The sequence below is a fragment of the Hevea brasiliensis genome, chromosome 6, assembly GCF_030052815.1.
Source record: "Hevea brasiliensis isolate MT/VB/25A 57/8 chromosome 6, ASM3005281v1, whole genome shotgun sequence".
Classification (NCBI taxonomy): domain Eukaryota; kingdom Viridiplantae; phylum Streptophyta; class Magnoliopsida; order Malpighiales; family Euphorbiaceae; genus Hevea; species Hevea brasiliensis.
The window spans coordinates 105,824,292-105,847,098 of record NC_079498.1 but is presented as its reverse complement, the minus strand read 5'-3'; the positions used below and the strand labels follow the sequence as shown (position 1 = coordinate 105,847,098).

Sequence of the window (22,807 nt, the reverse complement as noted above, 5' to 3'; positions counted from 1 at the left end):
TTCAAAGGAACTAGAAAACTGAAAGGAATAATTGTAAAAATCAATTATGATTTTTACAGGTTCTTATTAATTACTCAAAATTCAGGGATTAAACAGTAATTAACGTTTTATTCATTAATCACATTAATATAATAAATATTAAAAAAAATAATACCCACAGTATTCAGCAAACGTTTAACGATTGTCGGCTCAGAATACAGTCCAAGAACCGGGATTTACAACTTCTTTACACCAAATTGCCCTCGTTCAATTTTCTAATACCGATAATACCCTCCATCCCAAATTGCCCCCATCAAAATTTCCCTCCCCTGCACAGACTACGCCAATCTACTACTCCTCCATTGCCACTATGACCACGCCACTGTGCTCCTTGAGACAACTTACCGCCACCCACTCTTGGCTCCGTAGACTCCATAAGCTTCAAAAGCTCCACTCGCTAGCATCTCTCAATCCTTCTTCCATCTCTCAATACCCGCAAGGACAGGAGCAGCGGCAACAAGAAAGAGCACAGAAAACCCAACAAAACCTACTTATTAACAACAAGAAGAAGGATAGTATTGTATCAGATGTGGATAACAATAGTTCTAGCTCATTTTTTCCTAAGAGAGGCCAGACTTTGGAGTTGGTTTGCGAGTCTTTGGCTTTCAAGGGGAAGGGTGTGTGCAAAGTGGCAGATACTGGATTTGTTGTAATGTGTGACCGGGCACTCCCTGGTGAAAGGTTCATTGGGCGGGTTACTCGCAGAAAGGGAAGTTATGCAGAGGTTGGTTTCCCTTTCTCGAGCTTTTTCTTGCGAATTGTTCGTGTCGATTGTCTTTGGCTGCTGAAGTGTTTGACAGTTTGAGGATTTTTTTTTTTTCGTTTGATTCACCTTTTTCCTTTTCTTTTCAATTTTTTCTAATGAACTGGCTGCAATTTTACCAATTCATAACAGCATGAGGTCAAGCTTAATGTGATAAAATCAATAGGAGTTAGCATAAGGTTTGGACTTTTTAGGTCCATTTAGCCTTGTTTTGTCTAATTAGTTATGCTGTTTGGTTTCATGAAAATTACAGGTAACCAAGGTGAAGACAATATCTCCTCATTTGGATATTATAGATGCCCCTTGTGAGTACGCATCCTATTGTGGGGGTTGTAAGACACAAAATCTGTCATATGAGGCTCAGCTTAGAGCTAAGGAGCAGCAAGTTCTTGAGTTGATGACACATGTTGGAAAGTTTTCAGATAAAGATCTGGATATGAAGTCTATTGTTCCCTGCGATATTCAATTTCATTATAGAAATAAGGTTAGTGTAGTGCATATGCATTTTAAAAATTGGTTGAGCTTAAACATTTTAAGAACTAAGCTTTATTTAATTGAATGAAGATATGACTATATAACGTGTCCCATATATATTTAATTTATTTGAAATGTTGGTAAAAAAAAATTGTGAAATTATAAAGAAAATAAATGCAAAGAATAAATATAAATTGAAAATGAATATGAATAATAAAATAAGATGCTAATAAAATGTATATAAATAAATTCTTATATTATGAAGATTATCTTAATAATGTTTATGCTAATTGCTTTTCATCTTCTTCTAATGCCTTAGTTACTAAAATATTATTTGGTAGGTTTGTAAGAAAATCCTGGTTGGACAATGTATTTTCTATTTGCATTAGGAAGTGGCTAAGTTTGATTTTTGATGTTTGATATTGGTTATAGTTTATAAGTATGATTCTTAGTTTTCCTAATATTAATTAAATTATAAATATTGTCAAATTTTTTATTTTAGAAATCAAGTACATTATAGCGTTAGTTTATATAGTTTATTTTATAACTATAACTGTTAGCTTTCCTAGTATTAATTAAATAGTAACGATTGTCATAATTTTTTTTTTATTTTAAAGGATTAAGTATATAATTTTACAATTATAGTGGACAATTAAAAGGTAGCTTGTGAGTTTGTGTTTTGAAAGTAGTTAGTTTGATATAATATGTTATTTAATTGTAGTTTAGAATTAAGTGATAGTACATTGTAACCATTAAGCGACTCTAAAAGGCATAAGGTGAATTATATTGATGTTAAAGTGGTGCATTAGATAGGAAGAAAGAGACAAAGTAAATGAATGGGGGAAACAAAGATCTTAAAAAAGTAAAGGAAGGAGAGATTTTTGTTGTTAAACCCTTGGTATGGCTTTCCTATTATGCCAAGTGGCATTAGTATAAAAAGCCACATGGCAGCATGGCTTGAATTTATTTTAGTACTTGGCTTTATTATTATTATTATTATTATTATTATTATTATTATTATTATTATTATTATTATTATAGAATAGATATATAGATATTTATATAGATTGTTGTATCTATACCTGCTTGTCAACATTTTTAAAAATAGTTCACTGTACTAAAAAGTTCACTGTAATGTAATCATAGACAGAGAAAGGGACAGTGATTTGAAATGAAATGGGTAAACATGCATACATCATTGAGTTGCTACTTGAATTTGTTGGCAGATGGAGTTCTCATTTGGTTCTCAAAAATGGTTACCTAGAGATTTGCTAGGAGAGAAACAAGATGGCGTTGAGAACTTTGCATTAGGACTGCATGCTCCAGGCTTTTTTGACAAGGTTCTAAACGTTGATAAGTGCTTGTTACAAAGTGAGCCTGCTAACAAGGTATGCTTTTTTTTTTTTTTTATTTTTTTATTTTTTTATATAATCTTTATTATTGAAAGTCTTTATATTCCACAAGGAATTTTTGTTGTGGGTATTCTGTTCAGATGCTGCAGATTGGCTATGACTTTTTTTGAAAACAATTTTTGCTAGCTTCTACTAGTTAAATCTAGGATACCTATTTGTAGATCTAATTTAAGTTCATGTTGTATTCGATGGTTTATTGCAGCTTATTTTTTCTAGGTAAACAGGAATTCAATATTTGATGGAAGGTTTTAGAGACTAGCTTAATTTGAAGACAGTTTTGACAAGTATATTCTCCATGACATCAACTTCAAAGGCAGTAATGTTGACACCAAAGTGTTGCACTAATTTCTTTTAATGTTATAATGTTCACATTTATTTACTTCTATTGCCGATTTTCGTCCTTATTATGATATTATGTAAGCTGGCATAAAATGCAATCAATCAAGGAACAATTGTTGCCTGTTTACTGTTATTACACATCTAAAACTCAGTATCTATGTGCTATGTTCATAAGGATATATTAGTAAACAAAAAGGAAATGGGAAAAAAGCAAAGCAGAGAAAAAAATCACTTGAATATCTGAAGCATTTTTGGATTTTCTTCCTAATTTACACCATTTTGGCAACTTTTCCTTGTAGTTGAATAGTTTCTAAGTTAACTCATCACTTTTGAATATCTTGTTAGCAGTACGTACTACAGGATTTATGTAATACGAATTGTATTTTTCCTGTCATCTTTGACTTGCATTTCTGGTAAATAGGTTCTGGCAACCATCCAGGATTTTTGGAGAGATCCACAATTAGGCCTTACTCCTTATGATATTAAATCTCATGTTGGGTTTCTCAAGCATCTAATGCTAAGAACTGGAAGGTACTCTGCGTTCTGTTATATTCATCAAGATTAGTTTGCTTTTTATTTATACATATAGGAAAGAGACTCAAGTCTGTCATAATATATTTACAAGTATGAGTTTTCTGATTATTGGGGGGTAGCAGGAGGTAAAAAATTTAAGAAAGAAGGGTGAAAATGCAATAATAATTGACAATTTATATATTGCTGTTGTGTTAAACCTCTTTTCATGTTATAATCTGGCATCTGATAATGCCAAATTAGTCCCTTGTCAAACTATGTCTGCAATTGTCATAAATGCAGCATAAGTACGTAAAAGAATTCATTATTTGAAGAGGATATTAATGCTTCAGAAAATGGGAAATGATAAAGTACAGTTAAATGACCTTTAAACTGTCTGGGGAAATTTCATCATCTCATGGCTTGTTATTATCACCAATGTACAATGTTTAGTCCTTTTAACTCTGAATCATAATTGTAGAATAATAAGTAGATTTCTAAATTATCTTTGCAATTTTCCCTTTCAAATTTGGCACTTGTGATTTTTGTTTCAGGAATTCTAAGACTGGTTTGCTTGAGCTCATGGTTAACTTTGTCACCTCATCTTACAATCCACAGCTGCTGAAGCCTCTAGTTGAAAAGATTTCAACTATTCCAGAAGTGGTTTGTATGGCCAGTTACTAAATTTTTTAGCATTCAATTTTAACTTCCCTGATCATCCTTTTGTGCAAGCCAACTTTTGACATATCTGAGTTGGAATAGTTTTGACCGACTTCAATCCAACCAAATTGAACCATTTAAAATTATATTTCTGATACTGACCTAGGTGGTACTTGGATTCCAAAAATGCTGAGACAATCCTAACTTTGTTGCATATTCTGTTTTTGTGGAGAATGGAGATCCATCCCTAGGTGTGCCTCTCAGCAGCAATCTGCTGTTTTTACCTTGTTCTCAGCCCTACTAAGGAAACAGGAAATTTAAACTAATAGAACCTTGATTCAAATTTATAATCTTGATTTTGTATGGATTCAAATTTAGCTCTCTCTCTCTCTCTCTCTCTCTCTCTCTCATACTTTAAACTCAACAGCTCAACCATATCTACTACATCCTCAGTAACTTTGAAGATAAATCGATTGTATAGTGGATTGAATTTTCTTATTGTTAGTAACTTCCTTTTCATTTTTTTTTCATGGTGGACAATTTGCCGAATGTCCTACAATGACCCTGTCTTACAATGTTTGTCTTGGATGCTTGTAAATTGTAATTTAAGTGCTTTTGTTACTCTGCTATCAATTTTTTCTTCAGAAAACCCAAAATATAAATCACGTTTTGTAACTTGGTTAGTTGGCAAATCTCAAAGGCAATATAATTGTAGCAAGACTGCTTAAAGCTTTGCGAGTCAGTCTGATGAACTTTCCTTACGAGTCAAATATGGAATCTTGTTTCTTTGAGATGAATGTGTAAGTGCAACTGCTTGCTGTTGCCGCTGTGTTGTCTGTGGATTTTGAGTTGTCTCTTTTTGCTTGAAAATGCTTAATTTTCTTGCATTATCAATCAATGAGGTCACTCTTTGAGTTCCTAATAATTTGTCTCGTTTTCTTTTCTTTCCTTCTTCACGTTTGTTAGGTAAGCATCATGAATAATATAAATTCTTCTGTTGGCAACACGTCTGTTGGGGAGGAGGAATACACTTTGTATGGAAAATCCACTATCACTGAAATCTTAAGAGGACTTACGTTCCAAATTTCAGCCAACTCTTTTTTTCAAACAAATACACGTCAGGTACATTGAATGGCATAAATTGAATGTTATTTCATGGTTGCTTTCATGCTTTTACACAAAACTCCCCCTCCATAATCTTTTTGTTTCCTCCATTTTCTTGATATATAATGTCTATAATCTGTAAATGGAAAGATGTTATTATACTGTATAGGCAGAGGTTCTGTATAAACTTATTGAAGATTGTGCTGGTCTCAGAGGAGATAGCTCTGAAATTGTTCTTGACCTATTTTGTGGTACTGGAACCATTGGACTGACACTTGCCAGAAGGTATAACTTGTATATTCGCTCACTTCTAAATGTAGAGTATTACTGACCTGACATCACATTTATTTTTACTCCTTTTTGTTTTGCTAGGGCTAAAAATGTTTATGGCTATGAAGTTGTTCCTCAAGCGATCTCTGATGCTCGTAAAAATGCTGAGCTGAATGGTATCACTAATGCTACATTTGTGCAAGGGGATCTTAACAAAATTGGTGAAAATTTTGGCAACAATTTTCCAAAGCCTGACATTGTCATTTCAGGTTATCCTTGTTCAAGTAGCCCCTTTTCTCCTCAAAATGTTTAAAAGTATGCTGTTTTCAAATTTACCATGTTTGTTTACTCGAGAAGGAACAATAGCTTCCTCCTTCTTCATCTTTCTTTTTCCATTCTTCTTCATTGCAATTGTGCATGGGTTGAGAGGGGATATAATATTGGCTTTTCTTTAAGTTTTGTGAACTTTTGATTTGAGGACTCCCCTTTTCCTTTTTCTATATATTTCTGTTGGTCTGCATGATTTTCATTTCCAATTATTTATCCTTCAACAGATTTAACTTTTATGACAAAATCTGCTAATGTATTTCTATTTTTGCTGGGGGTAATATGTGAGATATATAGAACATGTTTTTTGCTAGTATGGATTGTTTAATGACCCTGCCATTAGGCAAAAGATATGTTATATTGAAGCATATTAAAAGATGATGCTTTATTTTCTGAATGTTTGGTTAGGAGCAGGAATATTTTGGAATTGGATATTTGGTTGGCTCCTCTTTCTTGGGGCAGAAACTTCATTATGTATGCTTACTTCAAAGAGGACAATTCTCATCAGCGAGTCTTTTTACTGTTGTTTTACTGTGTAATTTTGCAGATCCAAATCGTCCTGGTATGCACATGAAGTTGATTAAATTTCTGTTAAGGCTTAAAGCTCCATGCATTGTTTATGTATCATGTAATCCAGCCACATGTGCACGAGACCTTGATTACCTTTGCCATGGTTTGGTACGTAGAGTTACTGACTGCTCGATTTCTGAAGATTGAAACTATCATCTAAATTTCTGCAAAATTCGTGCAGAAAGAGCAAAATATAGAAGGATGTTACAAACTTAAAAGCCTGCAGCCAGTAGACATGTTTCCTCACACCCCTCACATCGAGTGTGTTTGCCTATTAGAACTTTGCTGACCGCTGCTTGTAATCAAGCACCTGACATGCAGAGGATGATAGCAAAAGTAGGTCTCAACAGAATGAATCTTAGTTTTACCTTTCATTATTGGAGATTAAAGAGAAACTTTTATAGGTGAAGCAAGCAGCTGATTCTTGCCCATTTTTCTGTATAGAGGTTTCATTTTTCTCATGCAATGAATCCATTGTGATTTTGTATTGTTGTCTGAGCTACACACAACTGACTCTTCCCTTGGTTTTGTTTTCTGAGGGTAGGCTTTGGCATGATATTATTCAAATGCTTCAGTTTCTCACCTGGAGACTTATTCCAGAAAATTAACGTTTGAAAAAGTAACCTGAGTATCTTTTGTACGGACGAAATATTCATAAATTTAACTATAATTCTATATATTCTCATAAAAAAAACTATAATTTTAAAGTTTTGCTCAAACTTTTCTTTTTTTGTATTTAAAAAATTTTAATTTATTTTGTTTTTATAATTTTCATATATATATATACACGGTTACAACAAGTGGCAATTTATTTATAAAGTATAATTTATTTAATTTCATTAAATTTTCTTTATTTTTTTTATTAATTAGTTAATTAATTGATTTAAATTATGAAATAAGTTATTAATTCTCCAATAATGTATATATAAGTTATAAATTATTAATAATTACTCTTTTAATGCTATAATAGGTAGCTATCATAGGTAAATTATAATATATGAACATATATTTATTTTATATATCTATAATTTTATATAATATATACATATAACTTTGAATTTTTTCTTTCTGCACTAATTTTATGTTTTTCAGAATTAAAATTATTTTTTAGAATATTATTAGTATTACTAAATAAAGATAATATTTGAATGCATTTAATTTCTTTAATATATTAAGAGAATATGTTATACTTTATATTATTTTATCATTCCAATAGGCCTTGACTTTTAGGGAGAATTTTGCTTCATTATTTCAATATTATCTCTTTAAATATCTCCTTTATTAAATCTATAGTCTATTTACATATAATTGGTGTACTATTTAAATAATCTTATATTATTTTACTTGAAAATATTAATTAATTACTTTTTTTTTTTAAATGCAAATGGACTTTATATATTAATCAAATCAAATGACAAAACATTAGAAATAAGATCTGGCGGAGTAGTTGCTTGAGCTAACAAATGAGCACACTGGTTCGCTGACTTTTTAACAAAACTAAAAGAAAAAGATGTGAGCTCTTGTGAGAGAGTTTTACAGTCACGACCCAACCTATGGGCCGGACCGACACTCGGACCTAGGTGAGCCTAAAGCTCCCGAGGCTCGTAGTAAGTTTAACTATTCCTCAACCTAATCCTAAAGTCCATTTGGAATCAATTTCAAGAATTCAACCGGATAAAGTCAGGTCATAAAATGAACCATTCAAAGGAGAGTTTTTTTACTCGTCCGACCTGTAAATACAATATATAATAAATTGGAGAGCTTAGCTCACACTCCACATACTCATAATATCATAAAATCCAATGGAAGCTCAGCTCCCTCATCCAATCCAGGTATGCATGCAATTAATAATCTTACAAATTCAACACCATATTATATTACAGACCCAAATTAATTAAAATACTCCTAACACATGTGGAGTCTAAAATTTAACTCATTTATACAAAATACATTAGATACTACTAATTGACCTGCGAAGAAGAATAGCAGGTTAGTCACAACAAGTAATCCTTTTGTAGCCTGGAAAAATAGATGAATAGGAGTGAGCGTTCGACTCAGAGAGTAAAATACTAATTTTAACAACAATTTCTATAGCTATCTAAAACTAATGCATCCTAAGGAATGAAATGCAACATCATTATAAATTTTATACAGTAAAAAGGTAATTTGGAGCACTCACACACCCAACACTGTTCAAACAGTACATATATGGGAGCTGATATCCTATACAGCTCTCTTAATCCAACCTCTACCAGCGAGTGTTTCTCAAGCCGAACTTTCGCTTAATAAAGCAAATGCGGGGGCCAGCGAGTGTCTTTCAAGCCGTGCCTACCCCGACTTATTCATAAAGGATCAGGTCTCAGCAAGTGTCTCTCAAACTGTGTCTACCCGTCTTGTCCGTATCCAATACCACACACCACACGCACACCAACGCACGCACACGGCTCCAAATTACCACAAACAACATCTATAGCACTTCATTAATTAAGAATGCAATAAAAGACGTTCCTAGTGTTTAACTACACAGATACATATTTATAAGTGATGCATGGGCATGCTTGAACATATAATGATATTGAAATTATAATTAAAATTAATATTTTACTCAGAGACTTAAACCGAGGTCACTGTGGCGGCTGAGTAGAGGAGAAAGGCTGTTCCGGCTCACCTGATAAATTTCATTGCAATTATTTAATATATTGGGCTCAATACAAGCTTAGAAAAGACCAAAGACACTATAAGTCGTACCGAAAATTTGGCAGAGTCTCCCCTATACCTAGGACCTACCCAACTTGTAAAAAGATTCAAAATGCACTTCTATATCCACAAGTCACACATCCATAACTCAATCACATCACATGGCCCCTCCTGGGCCCACCTAAACAGTCAACAATCACAATTTGAAAAATTATAATTCAGTCCCTATAATTACTCCTTTTACAAAAACTACCCAAATGAGCTCTAAAAATTCTAAAACTTTGCCCCACGGTCATTAGCAATATCATAGAGCTAATGCAAAAGGAATTATATTTTTCTAACTATCACGAATATTTTATAGATTTTTAATCAAAATCAGGCACTAGATAATTAAGAAAAATGAGGATTCGGGTTTACCTATTCCAATTTTCGGCGCTTCAGACGGCGGCTGGAGAGGGGGAAGGGCGAAGGTGGTACGCCGGCATGTGGGGGAGGGTCGGGTAGCGGCGGTCGGCACAGGGGGAGAGGGAGGAGAAAGAAAACGTGAGAGAGAGGGAGAGTGTCGGGGGCGTGCGAAGAAGAAGAAGGAAAAAGAAAATAGGCCGGTCCGATTCGACCGGTCAGATTCGGTCCGGTTCGATTTAAAATACCCGAAATTGAATTTTTACTCTGCTCTGGAACAAAAAATGAGGCCCAAAAATTCTAAAAAAATTTCATAAAACTCAGAAAAATTCATAGAGTCTAAATATATTTTTAGTTTTGCTACATGGTCTTTAAATAAATTTTTAAAAATTATCAAAGTTCTATATTTTCGGAAAATCGAACCCGATTTCAACAATTTGAAAAATTTCAAATATTTCCCCAAAATTTAAATAAAATAAAATATTAATATCTACCTATAAAATAATTAATTTAAAAATTAGGGGTATTACATTTACAATATGAAATTATTGACTCGAAATATGAATTATACACCTTCGAACCTTGTATCGCCTGTACCACCATCATTGAGTCTGTCTTAAATTCGATAGGACAATCATAGCCTCGATCTTTAACCCAACTCAGAGCCTCTCTAAAACCCCTAGCCTCGGCCAAAAACGAGTTAAAAACACCCTGTACCACAGAAAGCTTACCACCTTTATTTCTCCCATACTGGTCCCTTACAATCTAAGCTATCCCTGCATGGCATGATTTTGGAATGAAAGCAGCGTCCACATTGCACTTCAAGGCATTCTGCTTAGGAGGTCTCCATGCAATAGGATGAGGGGAATTCGTGACATGCGAGATAATCCTTGCTGCTTGTGTAGCCTGCCACTCATCACACAATTAATTAGCTCAAAAAATAATCTCCTCTACAGACATATGCTTCTGTTCCCACACCACCTTGTTCCGTCGAAACCAAAGAAACTAAACAATGTAGCAATACTGACTCCATTTGTCTCGATCACAAGTATCCCGCCAAACGTCCAACCAATGATTGATATTGCTAAAAACAGCCCAATTCTACCCTAATGATTCCCAGCAATGTCTAGCATATGGACAATATAAAAAAAAATGAAGAGCTGTTTCACTTTCCTCATGACATAGTGGGCACGTAGTATCAACTTCAATATGTCTAGCCAACAAATTACTTAGAACTGGCAGAATATTAGAAGCCAATCTCCACATGAAGTTTGCCACTTTTGGAGGAACTTTGATCTTCCAAATCCATTCCCAGCCTATCTTATCCACCTGTCCATGCATAGTATTATTATCAATAAGCCATTTATATCCACTACACATTGAATACACACCTTTTACATCCCACCACCACAACCAACCATCTGCACTCTGTCGATGTCAAAGAGGGATTTGACAAATAAGATTTATCTCTACTGGAGTGAACATAGCATGCAAGGCTTCCATATCCCAACCACTACCATTCTGCTCCAACAAATCTGAAACTAAAACCTTTTCCAGCCTAGTGTTATTTACACTCAAAATATAAGGATGTACAGGATCTGGTAGCCACGGACTGTGAAAGACATCAGTACTGGATCCATCTCTAATTCTTCTCACACAACCTACCTTCAACAAAGATTGACCCTCAAGAATACTCTTCCAAAGGTAACTCGGATTCTTCCCTAGCTCAGCTAGTAAAAAATCAGTGTCCCAAAAACATTTTGCCTTATAAAGTTGAGACATTGTTGAGGAAGGATTTGTCATAAACCACTAACCTTGCTTCGCTAGTAGAGCAATATTGAATTCTGTTATTGTGCGAAAGCATAAAACTCCTTGATCTTTCTTCTGAGCAAGCTTCTTCCAACTATGCCAGTGTATACCCGAATCACCATCCACTGAGCTTCTCTACCAATTTTTGTTCATAAGTTTCTTAATTGCATCACAAATATTGAGAGGAAGAAGAAATACACTCATCAAAGAGTTAGGTATTGCTTGCACCACAGTTTTTAATAAAACTTCTTTTATGGCTCTTGAAAGCAAACAACCCTTCCACCCTTGTAATCGCTTCTATACTTTGTCAACTACATAATTGAATACCTCTCTTTTTATTTTGGCCTACCACTGCCAGTAATCCCAAATACCTGGAAAACTCCCGAGTTTTCTTGACTCGTAAAAGACCACTAATAGCATCCTGATCTTCTTCTTTCGTATTTCGACTAAACAAAATTTCTGATTTGCCATAATTAACTTGCTGCCTAGAAGCACATTCATACAGATGAAGACAATGCTTAATTATGAAAGATTCAGCAGGAGTTGCCTGAAAAAAAATATAATGCATCATCCGCAAAAAACAGATGACTAACAGGACAAGCATGTCGAGAAATTTTGCATCCAGTAATCTGGCCTTGCCTCTCAAAACTCCAAAGAAGACTGGATAAAGCCTCCGCAACCACAATAAATAAGTATGGTGAAATAGGATTGCCCTATCGCAAGCCTCGCGAAGGGACTATAGGACCATATGATTCCCCATTATGTCAAATGTGATAAGTGATAGTGTTAATCAAAGCCATAGTTTTTCTCAACCCATGAATGTAAAAAACCCATCCGCAACGTCAATTGCTTAAAAAAGTTCCATTCTATGCGATCATAAGCTTTCGACATGTCTGTCTTAAGCGCAGCAATACCACACTTTCCTTGCGTCTTCCTCTTAATGCAGTGCATTATTTCAAAAGCAATAATCACATTATCCGTTATGGATCGGTCAGGAATAAAGGCACTTTGGGAATCTGAGATGACATGAGGGAGTACCTTTTGAAATCTATTTGCCACTGTCTTAGTAATAATTCTGTCAATAACATTACATAAGCAGATGGGCCTGAGATCCGCTACAGACTCTGGTAACTTCTTTTTCGGAATAAGAATGATGTTGGTTGCATTATTGCCAGGTAAAGGAGCTCCATTATTCAGACAATTCAAACAAACTCGACATACATCTTCACCAACTATTGACCAGAAAGCTTGATAGAAAGCAGGGTTAAAGCCATTCGGCCCCGAGGCTTTATCAGGATGCATACTAAAAGTTACTGCTTTAACCTCTTCAGCAGTAAAAGGTTGTGATAGTTCCTCATTCTGCTCCGTTGTAACTGATGGTTCAATGCTTTCCAAAACAGTTACTCCCTCTCCTTGTTGTGATGTGAACAAACTCACATAATAATCAACAATCAAGCAATCCAAACCATTATCACACCCAATCCAATTACCACCTGTATCTCGAAGCTGGCCAATATAATTTTGCTTCCTCCTTCGATTAGCCATAGAGTGAAAGAATTTGGTATTGAGGTCTCCATCACGCAGTCGCAATTGCTTCAAGTGCTGCCTCCAATATGCCTCCTGCTGTCTTAAAACTTCCAAATATACTATATGAGCAGTACGATAAAGCTCAATAGATCGAGAGTCCCTCAATGTCCTATAACGAGACATTTGTTGTTTACTCTGGCGTAATTTCTCCTTAATAATTTCTTCCTCTCAAGACCCCACTGCTTTAGCACCTCACCATAATGAACTGTCCTATCATGGAACGTCCCAAAGTCTCCTTCTGCCCATGCTGAACGCACCACATCCTGGATATTCTCTTCACAAAGCCACGAGTTCTCAAAGCGAAAAGGCTTATGAGCATAACATATAATTGTGACTCCCAGAGACAAGAGAGAGCAATATGATCACTATTGGCTGCCTCTAGATGAAATAACTGTGCTTGATCAAATTGATGAAACCAGTTATTGTTAGCCAAAGCTCTATCAAGTCTTTTTGACACCTAATCCTCTGTATCTCTACCTCTTTCCCTAGCAAACTTGTTGCCCATGAAACCCACGTCAAACAAATAATAAAACTCCACCGAACGACGAAACCCATTGATAAGCCAATTAGGTTGATATGCATGACCTACCTTCTCATCATGTGATAACAAGTCATTAAAATCTCCAGCCACACACCATGGTAACACTGATTTATCCCTTAAAGATGAAAGTAAAGCACAAGATTCTCGTCGTCGTGCTCAACTAGGAATACCATAAAATCCAGTGAAATGAAAAGGTTGAATACCATCCACATAAACGGCAACATCTATATAATTATTATTAAAACCAATTAAAGAACAAGCATCTTTGTCCCTACACAACAAAGCAAGGCCTCTACTATGGCCTTGTGGATTGACAACAAAAAGGCCCTGAAAGCCCAATAATCTTCTAACTCTAACTATCTTATTCCAAGTAACTAATGTCTCCATAAGAAAAATTAATCTGGGTCGCTTAATAGACACAAAGTCTTGCAATTCTCAAATTGTCTGCGGGCTCCCAAGCCCACGACAATTCCAGCATAAGAAATTCATTGGGCCTGGCGGGCCTGGTAACCAGAACCTGCCTCTTCGCCATTTTTTGGATTTGCTAACTCCTCCAACAAGCTGCTTGAACCATCACCTCTCGACATCACATCATTACCCACCTCCTCAACCCTACGTCTCTTTGGGTCACAAAATTAGGAGATTCAAATTTTGAATTAAAATCCAATCCCCCTAATCCCGCTGGCTGTTGACCCGAAGGATTCGTGCCACCACTACCACAATTCTGACCACCATTAAGGACTTTTGATTCTGATAATAGCCACCTTTCACCAACATTTGAAGAGTGCCTATTATCTGCACGAAGCCAAGGTCCATATGCGAATTGGCTCCTTGGAACTTCAGGATGTTCCAAAAGCTTTGCACGAAAACGATAAGAATGTCCCAAGTAACCACAAAAAAAGCAGAATGTAGATAACCTCTCATACTTAAAATCCACCCACTCCCATTCCCCTTTAGGATGTTTCATTTGAAGCTTGCGTTTGAGAGGTTTGTTGACATCCATGGTGACCTTAATTCTCATATAATCTAGCCAAATGAAAAAGTAATTCCTCTGATCAGACTGAATATATCATCCAATAAAATTTCCAACATCTTTGAAAGCTCTTTCAGACCGATAACCCGACGGATAATTATGTAACTGCACCCTAAAATCCACTTCCGTAAGTTGCACCTATCTAGAGTTCTTCCCTTCTGGAACTTTACGTAAAATGATTAGGTTTTGTGAGAAATTCCATGGACCTCCATTCAACACTTTGTCTCAATCCATAATATGCATAAACTGCAAAAGAAATGCATTGTTGCCTAACTCTTTCACCATCATTCCTTTAACCGGCCTCCACACCGCCACCATGGTTTGCTTAAAGGCAACAAAATTCATCGGCTTCTCCGTCAACAGCCTTCCCATAACACACAACGGTGATTCAATAACCTCCTTCTCTCCACCATCATTATCATATTCCATAAATTCCACCCTCCCTTGTTGCTCCTCGAGATTGAGATGCGCATAAAACTCATCAGCAAAAGATGAATCAGAGCTAGAACACGCCATGATCCAAAAATAAAAAAAAGAAATAAGAAAAGAAGACAAAATGGAAGAAAGTTTCAAACTTATAAAGAAAAAGAGAAAATCACACTTGTCACATATTGAACAAGAGAAAATATAAGCGTTTATTAATTACTTATTTAACTCTAGAAAATTTTAAAATCAACTTTAAATGTGCAAATCAGAAAAGAATAATTAATAGTATCAAATTTAATTATTTAACTCTTAAAATATTTACAATCAACTTTCAATATGGAAATGAAAAACAATAAAATGTATTAATTTGATAGTATCATATTGAAAATGAAATGATTTTAATTTTTTTAAATGAAAGCTTATTTTTTCTGTTTTATTTTGCTTTTTATTTATATATTTTTTAATAATTATTTAAAATATTAATATAAGTTTATACTATTAATTATTTCATTAATATTTTATATATGCCTATGCAATATTAAATTTATATTTTCTATTATAATTGATTAATGTTAATTTCAAATATAAATATATTATAATTTAAATACTAAAAATTAATAAATTTACATGCTTTTATTTTGCTAGTTCTATATATATATATATATAACTAGTATTAATATAGCTAACCCATTCAATTACTAAGTCCGATGAGTATTATTTTCCAAATAACTTTGATTATTACTATTATTATTGTTGAGATTTATACTTATAGTCAATTTTTTTTTTCCGAAACTTATAGTCAAATATTATCATTGGAAATTGCTTAACATAGTTGTACATAGACATGTCGTACATTACATTGCTTTTAATTTTAATAAGTTTATTTTTCATTATTCTTATGATCTACAATTTCTTATATATATATATATATATATATAAGTCTATTTTTTATGCTTGCAAAATATTATAGCACTTTAATTTTTCATACGTATACTATATATTAATATTTTTACTATTCCCCTTTTCAAAGCATGTCCATCTAAAGATAAAAAGCCTTTACAAATGCATATTAGGCTAGATATCTTGATGATAGAAGATCTACATGAGGTAATTGTGTATTTGTTAGTGGTAATCGAGTCACTTGGAGAAGCAAAAAGCATAATATGACAATAAGATTCAGTGCAGAATATAAGATATGGCATAGGGTATCTGTGAACTATTGTGGTTATGGAAAATAATAGAAGAAATGAAATTAGTAGAAACCAACAATTTGTCCTTATTTTATGATTATAAAGCTGTCATCAGAATAGTGTACAATTGAATCTAGTATAATCGGAATAAGCATATAGAGATTGATTGACATTTCACAGAGTAAAAAATAGTGGATGGATCTTAGTATCTCTAATGTGTCTCCAAAAGAATAGTTGGTTGATATGTTTACTAAGGGTCAAAGCAGCAAACTATTTTATCGTATATATGTAATATACATAAACCAACTTGAGGGTAAGTATTGGAATCCCAAATTGTAGGAGCAGCAGATTATTAGGAGTTAGTTATTTAGTATTTCTTATTGTATTTCCTATTTTTTAGTTTTCTTTTAGAAGTAGAATACTTTATATAAAAAGGAGATGTGTATATGACAGATTTTCTCCCAAAATACTAGCGTTAACAATTTCAAACAATAGATAGCCATTTTAAAATATGACTTGTTATAGAACCTAAAATAACATCTTATGCAACAGAAAGGAACCCTTGAAGTTGTGTGTAGAACCTAAAATAACATCTTATGCAACAGAAAGGAACCCTTGAAGTTGTGCTGGCATCAATTGTAATTCGAGGGTGGATGATGAATGGGACTGGATGCACAAACGATCCCAATCCTGTCAAGCTTTGGCTCTAACTATGGTTTAAATGATCTTGCAATAAGGTTCAACTGTACTTTTTTTTTTTTCTCTTTTTCAGTAAGGTACAAGAATTCACGTAACAGGACTCAAAAGATGAATTTAGGAAGGTAAAGGATGCAACTAGTACTTGGCTAGCTTCCTGAAATACAGATTGGTCTATTCTCATTAAACAAACTGTATTACATGCTATTAACATGTTTAATAAAACTACAGATACAGAAGTATATTTGATAAAACTACTAAGAACAGTATCACTTCCCACTGTATGTCTCACTGTATACAATTTCCATAAACTAATCATAATGTTTTCTTTCTTCTTGTATAGACTGGAAAATCCGGGCTGCTGATTCAGTTGCTGACCTACGATTGTGAGGCACAACCCTTATCACACATGTCTGTGGCTCAATAGTTTGAGCATTTTGATCTGATGCCTGAGCTGTTGGTTCTGTAGGAAAAAGAGGGAGCGCATCTCCTTCAGGCCTCTCCGAGGGACTACTTGCTGTACTTCCCTGTACCTCACTTTCCTTTGGTGCTTGAAATTTCCCAACACGTGAGATCACACGGCTCACCTGGCTTGACATATTATATGAGCTTTGGTGGGGGAAGTTGAAATTAACTGCTAACTGATTATCCTTTGACTGTGGTCCAGTGAATGGGCTCACCCGCTCAACTGCTGATCCTGAAATGGACAGAGTCATGACTGGCATGCCATATGGTGGAAAGTATGTCTGTCCCAGATGAGGGGTGCTGGTAAGGATTCCAATACCTTGTTGATGAGAAGCCGGAACACCATAGGCTGCATTCAAAAAGTCTCCACCCCCAGCTGTTAAACTCATAGGACCAAAGTTGCCATAAACGGGGACCACAAATCCAGCAGCTGAAGGGCTTGGCCCTGTGTAAGGCTTGTAAACAAGACCCTCAGAAGGGGACATGACCGGAAATAACCAATGATTTCCATGTGATGGGAAATACCATGGAGATGGTCTGGTATTGGCAGCAAGAGGAGCTGGCAGCACGCCTTCCGAATGACAATTGTAATTTGATTGCTGGGTAAGATGTCCTTTACCAGTTTCATTATGGATAGAAGGAAGAGGAAGCTTCCCAACAGCATTCTCATCAGCAAATTCAGCGCTAGCATATTGCTTGTGTGAACCATCTTTTGGTTTAACAATCAATGGAGGTTGTTCAATAGCATTCTCAGATGGAACCTTCTCCAGAGGTGACTTCAATGGAGCTTTTCCAAGACAAATGTTTTCTTCAAGAAACACATCAGATGATCCAGCAATCAATTTTTGTACCTATTCCAAGACAACATCAAGATTCAACCAGTAGGTTCTCTTTTCACCAACGGACACAAGAAATCAAGACCAGAAATCATATGCATATCTCATAGTAGAAAAGGCATAGCAAATCGATCAAGCAATATCCAGCATACCTTCATGATCCTATGTAACTCAAATACTTGAACTGTGAATACTCTTTGTTGACTAAAAACAACAAAAAGAAGTTTGGTCAAACACTGTTGAATTTAGAAAGAAGAACATATACCAATTAATATTGGATGCATCAGATAAAGAGTTAGAAACAAGGGCACAATATAGGACTAAACATCACCTTATATGCTATTTGGTCAGAAGTGATGACTATATTTGAAATTCTTGCCAGATGGACTACTATAATGCCTTTCCATACAAAATTTATAGAGAACTCGTACTCTGTGTGTGTGTGTGTGTGTGAGAGAGAGAGAGAGAGAGAGAGAGAGAGAGAGAGAGAGAGAGAGTAAACAAACAACAACTAAATCTAAGAGTAAACAAACAACAACTAGATCTATGTGCCAGTGAACACTTTACTAGACATCTATGTTTGATATCCTGCCTCCTGCTAGGTGAAATATTTTAGTATGGCCTGCCCAAACTCATACAGACATATCCACACTATAGTAATGCAAATGCATATCATGATGTAATTTGGGCACAAAAAAGAAGGTTGTGTGACTATAATACCAAAATTTTCAATGGGAACAGGGCAAAGAATAAATAATAATAATAATAAAAGAGCAAATTATGCTCAATCACAGCAGCGGCTATGGAAAGCACTGATCAATAAATTTGGATAGAAGATTCTCATCGCAAATCCCCAGAAAGCTGATCTTTGACTGCTGAAGATGTTGAAAGCTGAACACTGTAAAATGCCACTTTCAAAATGTGTCATGATTTGACAATGCCAATCCATCACACAAACATGTGAGGTATGAATATCAATATTCATCATCACATTCAAGATTTCTAGGAACTCAATTTCCTAAGGAAGACCATTTTTAGTTAATCTACTAAATCAAGCAACTTCATTACTTACAGAAGCATTACTGATTCACCTTGGTTTAATGATCTAAAAATCCAAACCTTTCTTTCAATTTACAGTTATAGCCAATCCTTTTTGCCAATTATATGTAGAATTCACACTAGTGTCAATTATAACCAATTTTGGAAGTGCATTAGCTAAAACTATCCAATCATTAACATGCTTAGCTTATTAGAAAAACTAAATCATGTTAGCATCTGATGTGGTATATTTAAATGTTATCCCATAACAATTTATTAAATATATCTTAAAATTATTTAGTATTATTTAATTCTATAAAAAAATCGGGATCTTTACACACTTCTCTCTCTACCCCTCTTCTTAAATATGCTTATAATAAATTTTAAATAAAAGATATACCACATTTGCAATTTGAGAGTTTTGGCACATGTTCTTCCAAGTTTGGCTATGATTGACACCAATGCGAAAGGCTGTGTATACAGTGACATAATTAAAAGGATGTGCCATAATTGCAAATACAATCAGAGGTTTTGATGTTTCTACAATAAATGACTCCTTAAGAACCAATTTCATAAAAGATCTCGCCCATCAGTTTCTTATAGTAACAGCCAATACTTTGAGAAAGAAATGAGGTTCATTGGCATAGTCTGACTACTCTATATCCAAAGAGCATTGAATGAATAAGTGCTTATGAGATGAATGACTACAATGAATTGCTGATTTTGACTTAGATTAGATATAAATACCAAAAGATACGTCACTTTTAGAAATTTAAAGACAATTCCACAAATTTGTTGTTGATATCCTTAAACTTATGGAAATAGCAATAACTAGAAGAGATACTTACTTGACAATAGCTCTTCTTGCTTTCCAAAATTGTTTCTCACCTATTACTCTTACAACATCATCAGGATTTATATCCAAAGCAGATATAGAGTCTACCGTGCAAGTTTCTGAGACATCATCATGCCGTTCAGCATTTCCCACTTCAAAAGACGCTTGTTGCTTCTCTTCATGGTTTATGCTGCCATTCTCAATCCCATTATGACTTCTGATGGCAACTCCAAGAGATAATCTAGAACAAGTTTCACTTCTCACCTTGGATGCATTTTCCTTATCTATGACCCCAGCAAACTCCACCAAAACGTTATCTTTATAAACTGCTTTGTCTTGCACTGCCAAAAAATTTTGATAATGTGCATTTTTACCATGAAAGCTTTTCAAGACACCCACTGAACTGCTTCTATGTTCCTGATTTGATGAAGGATGTGCTCGCTCCAATGATTCAATGCTCTTAACTTCGCCTGATGGGCTTGAAGATACATCTGCTGAAGGTTTATCCTGAACTAATGAGACAGATTCAGATCTTTCCACAGGATCCTGAAAATCCTCAGACATTTTTGAGTTCTCATCACTTTGGTTCCACATAGACTCTCTTGCCTTTAGATTTCTCAAGCCAGTTCCTTTCTTCTGCTTTTCAGAAACATTTTGAAAGTGTGTTGAGAAGCTCAAGTTCCAGCAAGGTTGATTTTCTTGATCTTTATCTTGTTGAATGCTGCTACAATGTAAATCTGATCCTGACTGAGCAGAAATAGGATTAGGAACTCTAAAATCATTTTCATCTCCAAGCTTCTTCAATGATAAGCTTTTGAAGTTGGAGAAATTGTGTGATTCAAATGAATTGCATTTAGCACTCGATGACAATGGCTGTGTTGTATTCGAACTTTGACAATTGCATTTAGAATTCATGCATTTCCATTCTTGGCTTGCCATTGACAATTGCATTTAGAATTCATGCATTTCCATTCTTGGCTTGCCATCTTATTGCTTAGCTTAACTACACTCAAGGATTGAGAAAAAGGCTTCTCAGAATGTGATGGTGCAGGGGAGTTGCAAAATGGGGTAAAAACACTCCTTTCATAGCCACCAACTTATGAAAATGAATCACTTGTAATCCAACAGCAAAAGATAAAGAAAAAATTGGGAACTCATAATATACACGAAACCATAGAGCAATCAATAAAATGAAAGTTGGTAGCAGGCCAACAGTCACTTTAATAAATTATCAAAAACACCATGAAGCCAAAACAAGTATTTGATAAACCACTCAAAAAGATCTACCAATATTAGGAAATATGCAAACTAATCCACAGACTTCTTTTTAAGAGAGACTCAAAAATCAGTCTTCAATGTGAAACCCTGAAGATTGGAACAAAAGATACAAGTAAACTCGTTCAGTGCGCTGCAACAAAAGCCAAGACCATGCATTGCCCATGACATATATCAGATACATTACATATTCCAAACCAATGAGAATCCAAAAGATGGCCATTGTTGATAAAATTATTGAGGAACCAAACAAAAGCATGCTTCCCATATTCTAAACTAAAACGAGATAAATTCAAGCATTAGGTGAAAAAATGTCATACATGGAAATGAAAAGAGGGTTAAATCGTCCAACTCACATGGCTTGAGGACATTGAAGGAACCAAGCTGTTCGGTGGAAGAGGCAACATGGGTGATGATCCAGAGCTAAACCTTTGAGAAGGAATACTGAGCTGTTCATATAGAGCCATCTTGTTTCTTGGAGGTGCCCTTGGCCCTCCTTTCTCTGTATCGTTCACATGAAGCCTTGGAAACATAGGACTCATCACTTTTTCCTCATCTTTTAGCCCTCTCATCGTCTTTTTCTTTTTGTTCACCACAAATTCCACTCACAAAAACTTTCTTTCCTCAATTCACAATAACTGCAATTCCTCATCAAGAAAAGAACTTCAGTGATAATAATCAATAGGAAGACTTACATAGATAGCTGCAAAATCAATTACTTTCTGAAGAATTCACTCTGTAAAATATATATATATATATATATATATATATATATATATATATATATATATATATATATATATATATATATATATAATTCCCAATAAATTTAATCTTCAAAAATAAATGCAGGCCTACCCAGATAGCAAAATTAACAGCCCTGAAAATAAATAAATAAATAAATAAATCTCCTCCTGGTTGAAAACCATAAACAAACAACTGAAGCACATGAAAGAATATTGACAAAAATACTAACTGACAAGTACCCAAAAGCAACCCACCTCACAAAATCAAACCCTTTTCCTAAAACTGAAGAACCAAGATGATACTAGCTCAACCTTACACGTATGGCATACCCACAATCAACCCACCTCCAAAAAAAAAAAAAAAAAAAAAAAGGGAACTTGAACCTGAAATTCAGGTGCCAACAAAAAGAAAACATGACATCCCAGAAAATGATACAGAAGAACTAAGAGTTCAGTGATAGTTAAAGAAAAAGGAGAAATGGATGGAGACGGAGAAATCAAATAAAATGAAAGTAAGTGGAGATGAAATCAACAGATATATGGGGCAAAAGATAGATTCCGCTAAGAAGAGGTTTCCACTGGAATTTCACGAGAGGATCGCACCCAAAAAGCTACACAAACAAAGATGATATGGACATTGTAGGTCCCAAAAGGATAGAACTTAAGACCTGCCCAATCCAGTACCCTTACCAGCTTCTGCAAATTAAATCCTGCCAACTCATATCTGCCAAATTTCCTCTGGAAAAAATATTATTATTATTAT

At 34.6% G+C, this 22,807-nt stretch overlaps 2 protein-coding genes across 6 annotated transcripts; one reads left to right on the top strand and one right to left on the bottom strand.

Moving 5' to 3' along the window:
* The first annotated feature begins 48 nt into the window (after positions 1-48).
* Positions 49-7,108, top strand: LOC110665813 (uncharacterized). Its single transcript, XM_021826087.2, has 10 exons — positions 49-763; positions 1,056-1,286; positions 2,503-2,664; positions 3,449-3,558; positions 4,092-4,200; positions 5,164-5,319; positions 5,471-5,586; positions 5,674-5,840; positions 6,446-6,576; positions 6,650-7,108. The coding sequence occupies exons 1-10, from the start codon at positions 350-352 to the stop codon at positions 6,755-6,757; spliced, it is 1,704 nt and encodes a 567-aa protein (XP_021681779.2). The 5' UTR covers positions 49-349; the 3' UTR covers positions 6,758-7,108.
* Positions 7,109-17,003: 9,895 nt separating this feature from the next.
* Positions 17,004-22,807, bottom strand: LOC110665816 (ELF3-like protein 2). Of its 5 annotated transcripts, XM_058149043.1 has the most exons (6): positions 22,429-22,807; positions 21,655-21,936; positions 20,037-20,770; positions 18,303-18,354; positions 17,634-18,165; positions 17,004-17,546 (listed from the first exon to the last, which is right to left on the bottom strand). In XM_058149043.1, exons 2-6 carry the CDS (start codon positions 21,868-21,870, stop codon positions 17,161-17,163), a joined length of 1,920 nt encoding a protein of 639 aa, XP_058005026.1. In that variant the 5' UTR covers positions 21,871-21,936; positions 22,429-22,807; the 3' UTR covers positions 17,004-17,160. The 5 variants fall into 5 exon arrangements, with proteins under 5 accessions (XP_058005026.1, XP_021681782.2, XP_058005025.1 ...); XM_021826090.2 differs by having other exon boundaries at positions 17,004-18,165; XM_058149042.1 differs by having other exon boundaries at positions 17,004-18,165; positions 22,735-22,757.

Excerpts from the sequence above, each read along its gene's own strand:
- LOC110665813 (XM_021826087.2), top strand. The coding sequence starts at position 350 with ATGACCACGCCACTGTGCTCCTTGAGACAACTTACCGCCACCCACTCT. Across the intron at positions 1,287-2,502 it reads AATTTCATTATAGAAATAAG|ATGGAGTTCTCATTTGGTTC; the intron begins GTTAGTGTAGTG and ends ATTTGTTGGCAG. Across the intron at positions 3,559-4,091 it reads CTAATGCTAAGAACTGGAAG|GAATTCTAAGACTGGTTTGC; the intron begins GTACTCTGCGTT and ends TTTTTGTTTCAG.
- LOC110665816 (XM_021826090.2), bottom strand. The coding sequence starts at position 21,870 with ATGAGAGGGCTAAAAGATGAGGAAAAAGTGATGAGTCCTATGTTTCCA. Across the intron at positions 20,771-21,654 it reads CTTCAATGTCCTCAAGCCAT|TCAGGATCAGATTTACATTG; the intron begins GTGAGTTGGACG and ends ATTTCTGCTCAG. Across the intron at positions 18,355-20,036 it reads GCAAGAAGAGCTATTGTCAA|TCAACAAAGAGTATTCACAG; the intron begins GTAAGTATCTCT and ends TGTTGTTTTTAG.